We start from the raw sequence: 6,551 nt of genomic DNA, 5'->3' as shown, positions 1-6,551 counted from the left end.
CGACCTCTTTCCTAAGGAGAGGGGAGCCTGTCTGCGGCATATTAACCGGACCTATGTCTGTGGGCACTGCTTCAGTCGTCTGAGAGTCCTGGCATTCCCTTTGATCTCAGCCTCCCTGTCCCCCTAGGTCTGCTTCAAGCCTCAGGGGTAGTCTGCCCATCTGGGAGGGCCCCTTCAAAACTGACCTCCCGGAAGAGACTGCTATTGCTTCTGGTTCACTCCCTGCTGATATTCTGTGTGACTCTGCCTTTAGTGACCCTTCAGCTTCTACAAAGTCCTCCATTAACCTGACTGCTTCCAATAGCCTCCCTGGGTGGTGCTGTACCACCCATTTCCTGCCTGTCATGGGTAGTATATATATTTATATATTGCTTCATTGCAATGGCCTCGGCTACTTGGGTCCCTGAGCACTCCTCCGGGCAGAACCACTTCCTGCAATGTTCCTTCAGCTATTGTGCTACCATTCGGGGTCTCGTCCCCTTCGGGTATCTCTCAGCCCTAAACCATTGGTGGTGGGTCTCCTCTGAAATATCCAAATAGTCCAAGATGGTGGGCTTTACTTGCTTGTAATCCTTTGCCTGTTCCAAGTCCAGATTACGGGAAGCGGACTGTGTCAGACCCATCAGGTATGGGGCTCGGATAAAAGCCCATTGTTCTGGGGACCACTGGCAGGAACGGGTGGAGAGGAGTGTGTGGGGGGAGTTGAGGGGAAAGGGCAGCATGAAGGCAGGGCCTCAGGGGAAAGGGGCAGCACCACAGTTTGGGCACTGGTGTCTGTCTCCTTTCCTCACCCCCCCCCCGACTTTTAGTGAGCTTCCACCACTCCTGGTAGAGACTCAACCTATTCACAGAGCTGAATACTAATAATTTGGTAGTCTCATGCTCATATGTAAAGAATATCTATATCTCTGTGAAAATCTCTGGATTAGGGTACTGCATTAGTGGTGCAGAGATTTCACTGAAAAACAGAAAATCCATCTTGTGTGAAATTCTGATATGTCAACATTTATTTCCATCCTCAGTTGGGATGAAAAGTCAAAATAGTTAAACATTTTGCAGATGAAAAGTTCCATAAATAATTGATTTGGAAATGTTGAGATGGAAGGTTTAGACGTTTTTGATTTAATCAAAACATTTAATTTTGGTTTCATGGCCTGATGGTTTGTCAAAACCAATTTTCCCAATGGAGAATTCCACTGACATCAATCCTTTCCCATGAAAAAAATTGATTTCCAGTGCAGAAATGTTCTGTTGGAAATGTTTTGACTAGCTCTAGTGGTGTAGTGACATATTAAGTATAGATATGCTCTGCCCTTCTATATATTAACTTGGGGGCTTACAAGGCCACAACCATCTATAACTCTTCCAGGGGCACTAGTCGATGTCCGCTGCAAACTCTTTTGCTGTCAACAAAGCTTTGACACCACTGATATACATATAGGCCAATCAGCCTTCCAAAAATCAATGGCAAGCACATGCAGGCATTGATATTCCAGAGAAGGTCTATTCAGTTTGTTCAGTCAAGCCTTTCCAGAGCAAGAGGTGCTGATCATCAGGAATTATAAGCAAAAGGATTCAATAAAGTGCTGATAGTTTTGCAATAAATTGTTTTATTTGGAACTTCAGGCTGATGTCAGTAGCCATCTTGCTGACTGAAAAGCAACATCATTCATATCCCTGGCAGTGTCAGTTGACTCCAGACTTCCAGACAATGGAAACCAGCCTTCTTCCAGCTTCAGTGCTGGCTAAACTATCAGAGAGAAAGTATCTATGCTTAAAACATAAACCTTTTGGGGGTAACTAATAGACATCAACTTAATTCCTCTAATTACTAAGCCAACTTCAGAGCAGGATGGGGGCTGATAGAGGTGGGTCACAGCACCAGTGTTGCATTGGGTTACTTCGGAGTTCAGTTTTGGTTCAGATTAGAATCCAGATTTGAAACTTCTCCAAACTTCAGAGGTATTTGGATGTGGGGTTTGGCCCTCTCTCTAGTGCAGAGACTTTGCCTGGGGCCAATGTCATAAATGATCTTTTCAATATGATTACTTCTTTCACTGTCGTATACAGTAAATTTTCCTCTCTAAACTAGTGGATCTGATTTCACAGTTGTAACCCTTCCATCACGCTGCAGGCTTCCCCTCCTTTCTCGGGTTTTTTCTGGGCCTTTCATTATCATTTGCTAAATTTATGACCTGCTGTTTGTCCACAGCTTCGAGACCTTTATGTGGCTTCCCCCCACCCTCCATAGTTCACAAATGAATCAACCTCTTCTCAGCAAGATGATAACTGCTGCCAGCTGCAGGCAGTTCCAAAACACCAAATTAAATTAAATATTTCCCATTGAATTCAATGATAGTTTTGCATTGACAGCAGCCTGGATGTCTTTCAATATTTATTTATTTTTCTTCATTCCAGAGCTTGAGCAGATTTTTTTCTTCTTTCCATCTTTTCTTTCAGGCCTGGTCTACACTAGGCGTTTATGTCGAAGTTAGCGCCGTTACATCGAATTAACCCTGCACCCGTCCACACCGCGAAGCTATTTAGTTCGACATAGAGGTCTCTTTAATTCGACTTCTGTACTCCTCCCCGACGAGGGGAGTAGCGCTAAATTCGACATGGCCATGTCGAATTAGGCTAGGTGTGGATGGAAATCGACGCTAATAGCTCCGGGAGCTATCCCACAGTGCACCACTCTGTTGACGCTCTGGACAGCAGTCCGAGCTCGGATGCTCTGACCAGCCACACAGGAAAAGCCCCGGGAAAATTTGAATTTGAATTCCTTTTCCTGTCTGGGCAGTTTGAATCTCATTTCCTGTCTGGACATCGTGGCGAGCTCAGCAGCACTGGCAACGATGCAGAGCTCTCCAGCAGTGATGGCCGTGCAATCTCAGAATAGAAAGAGGGCCCAAGCATGGACTGATCGGGAAGTCTTGGATCTGATCACTGTGTGGGGCGATGAGTCCGTGCTTTCCGAGCTGCGCTCCAAGAAACGGAATGCAAAGATCTACGAGAAGATCTCTAAAGACATGTCAGAGAGAGGATACAGCCGGGATGCAACGCAGTGCCGCGTGAAAATCAAGGAGCTGAGACAAGGCTACCAGAAGACCAAAGAGGCAAACGGACGCTCCGGATCCCATCCCCAGACATCCCGTTTCTACGAGGCACTGCATTCCATCCTAGGTGCGGGCACCACCACTACCCCACCACTGACCATGGACTCTGAGGATGGGATATTGTCCACGGCCGGTTCCTCGGACATGTTAGCGGACGGGGAAGATGAGGAGGACGAGGCAGTCGACAGCGCTTACAACGCTGATTTCCCCGACAGCCAGGATCTCTTCATCACCCTTACAGAGATCCCCTACCAACCGTCCCCAGCCGTTAACCCGGACACAGAATCTGGGGAAGGATCAGCCAGTAAGTGTTTTAAACATCTAAACATTTATTTTTAACTGAACAGGAATATTAAGAATAACAACAATGGGTTTCTCATGATTAGTTTGCCCTAGGCGCTTAACGTTTCAGTCCTGGGCAGTGCAACTATTGAAAAAAAATCTAACAATGTCCGGTTTAGCATGATTGTTCTGCCCAAGCTGCTCTACTGTTTAGTCCCTGCCAGTGCAGCTACAGTAAAATGTGGTCTATATGTCCGGGGATAGAGCAGAAATCCTCCTGGGACATCTCGAGGAAGCTCTCCTGGAGGTAATTGGAAAGCCATTGCATCAGGTTTCTGGGGAGAGCGGCCTTATTGGGTCCTCCGTAGTATGACACGTTGCCGCGCCACGAGACAATCAAGTACTCGGGGATCATTGCCCTGCACAGCAGGGCGGCATACGGCCCTGGTCTTTGGAGGCTTTCCCGAAGCATTCTTTCCTTATCGCTGTCTGAGATCCTCATCAGGGTGATGTCGCTCATGGTGACCTGCTTTGAATTAGGTAGGGGAATGTTAGTGTTGGGACTGCTTGCCCGTTCCTTTACAGAACTGTAACCGCTGGTTTGCGGCCACGCGGTGGAGGCGGGAGAGGGGCAGCCTACAGGGATCGTTCCCGGGGACAGCCGCGAGGGGGTGGGACAGGGGCAGAGTTCCTGCTTGCCGGATTGCTGGCAGCAGGGACTGACATTGCTTTCAATGTGAAATGAGGCCAGTGCTAATATTAAAGTTTTCAGCTGCCACAAGTCTACGGCTTACCATGTCTGCCTGCTACAGAAATTCTGGTGTCCTGCCCCGCTTCTCAAATCTGCTGTGCAAGACCCCAGGCACTGAATGCGAAGGCCGAGAATTCGACCTTGTGCTAAGTGCGCATGTGATAGGTGCTGTGCATGGTCTTGTTCACAGAGAAAGACTATGTTCTTTGTTCACAACTACATTTATCTTTCTGAGGAATTCACTCCCTTTTTCCCATTCCCACAGCCACATCTGCGACTGTCTCACAACCTAGCCTGGCATCACACTCCCAGAGGCTAGCGCAGATTAGGCGTAGGAAGAAGAGGACACGGGAGGACATGTTCTCGGAGCTTATGGGCTGCTCCCGAGCCCAGGCAGCACAGCAGACCCAGTGGCGGGAGAACTTGTCCCAAATGCACCAAGCAAACATGGAACGGGAGGAGAGGTGGCGGCAGGAAGACCAGCAGGCGACTCAAACGCTGCTTGGACTAATGAGGGAGCAAACGGACACGCTCCGGCGCCTTGTGGATGTTGTGCAGGAACGGAGGCAGGAGGACAGAGCCCCGCTGCAGTCTATCTGTAACCGCCCTCCCCCGCCACCAAGTCCCATACCCCCCTCACCCAAAGTGCAAAGAAGGAGGGGCGGCAGAGTCCGTGCTAACTCTCACTCCACCCCTGCAGAGAGCTCCAGTAGTAGAAGGCTCTCATTCCCCAAAATTTGACAAGTTCTTTCCTTCCCGCCTCACACAAGCCCCCGTCCAAGTTTCACCTCCCAGTTCCATGTGTAGTTGCTAATAAAAAATACGTTTCTGTTAATTACTGTTTCCATCATGTTCTTTTGGAGGAGGGGGGGAAGGGGGTTGGTAATTGGACAGGACAGTCACCTTTGGCAGGGTACATAGGCGGGGGCAGGCCCAGCAGCAGGGCACATACACAGTGCAGTCACTAGTTACCCTGGTCAGTCTGGGAGGTGGTTTTCATGTTCTGTGGTGGGGGGTGGGTTGCTCTGTGACTTTGTGGCGGGGGAGGGCAGTTACAGATCTTATGCGGCGGTCCTTATCCTGGATCACAGAGCCACGCAGCAGGGGATCTGTAACCGTCCTCCCCCTGCCACAAAGTCACATCGCCCCCCCCATACACACAGTCCCAATCAGGAGGGGTGACAGGCTCCGTTGAAACAACCAGTCCACCACAGCGGAGCCTGTCAATCCTGGAGTTTAGAAGCTTCATTTGCGTCAGTACACTATACCCGCTCCCCACCACAGTCTGCGTCCCAGTTTTAAAACATTCCCGCGAAAACAGTAATAAAGACAACGGTGTTCATTAACAAAGTAGAAGTGATTTTTATTTCTAAACGTGTGTTGGAAGGGGGTGAAGGGGGTATGTAACTGGAGAGGATAGTCAACATTAACTGGGTAAAGAAACGGGGGCAGGTTCAGCTTCTCTGTACACTACCTTAACAGTCACAGGTTACCCTGCTCAGTCAGGAACCTAGCTTTCAAAGCCTCCCGGATGCACAGCGCGTCCCGCTGGTCTCTTCTAATCGCCCGGCTGTCTGGCTGGGCGTAATCAGAAGCCAGGCTATTTGCCTCTACCTCCCACCCCGCCATAAAGGTCTCCCCCTTGCTCTCACAGAGATTGTGGAGCACACAGCAAGCTGCTATAACAATGGGGATATTGGTTTCGCTGAGATCACAGCGAGTCAGTAAGCTTCTCCATCTCCCCTTGAGACGGCCAAAAGCACACTCCACCACCATTCTGCACTTGCTCAGCCAGTAGTTGAAGAGTTCTTTTTCACTGTCCAGGGCGCCAGTATAGGGCTTCATGAGCCAGGGCATTAGCGGGTAGGCTGGGTCCCCGAGGATGACTATAGGCATCTCCACATCCCCAACAGTTATTTTGTGGTCCGGGAAGTAAATACCTTGTTGCAGCCGTCTAAACAGACCAGAGTTCCTGAAAACACGAGCGTCATGAACCTTGCCCGGCCATCCGACGTAGATGTTCGTAAAACGTCCCCTGTGGTCCACCAGTGCTTGCAGCACCATGGAAAAGTAGCCCTTTCTGTTAATGTACTGGCTGGCCTGGTGGTCCGGTGCCAGGATAGGGATGTGAGTTCCATCTATGGCCCCACCGCAGTTTGGGAATCCCATCGCTGCGAAGCCATCTATGATCGCCTCCACGTTTCCCAGGGTCACTACTTTTGACAGCAGTACATCAACGATTGCCTTGGCTACTTGCATCACAACAACCCCCACGGTAGATTTGCCCACGCCAAAGTGGTTCGCGACTGACTGGTAGCTGTCTGGCGTTGCAAGCTTCCAGAGGGCTATGGCCACTCGCTTCTGGACAGTCAGGGCTGCTCGCATCCGGGTGTCACTGCGCT

At 49.7% G+C, this 6,551-nt stretch overlaps 1 protein-coding gene across 1 annotated transcript; it reads left to right on the top strand.

Moving 5' to 3' along the window:
• The first annotated feature begins 2,173 nt into the window (after positions 1-2,173).
• LOC135973435 (myb/SANT-like DNA-binding domain-containing protein 1) lies at positions 2,174-5,071 on the top strand. The gene is made up of 2 exons (XM_065556564.1): positions 2,174-3,420; positions 4,415-5,071. The coding sequence occupies exons 1-2, from the start codon at positions 2,856-2,858 to the stop codon at positions 4,888-4,890; spliced, it is 1,041 nt and encodes a 346-aa protein (XP_065412636.1). The 5' UTR covers positions 2,174-2,855; the 3' UTR covers positions 4,891-5,071.
• The last annotated feature ends 1,480 nt before the right edge of the window (positions 5,072-6,551 follow it).

The sequence above is a fragment of the Chrysemys picta genome, chromosome 9, assembly GCF_011386835.1.
Source record: "Chrysemys picta bellii isolate R12L10 chromosome 9, ASM1138683v2, whole genome shotgun sequence".
In the NCBI taxonomy this organism is placed as follows: Eukaryota; Metazoa; Chordata; order Testudines; family Emydidae; genus Chrysemys; species Chrysemys picta.
The sequence above is the reverse complement of the archived record's forward strand: the minus strand, read 5'-3'. Positions and strand labels throughout refer to the sequence as shown.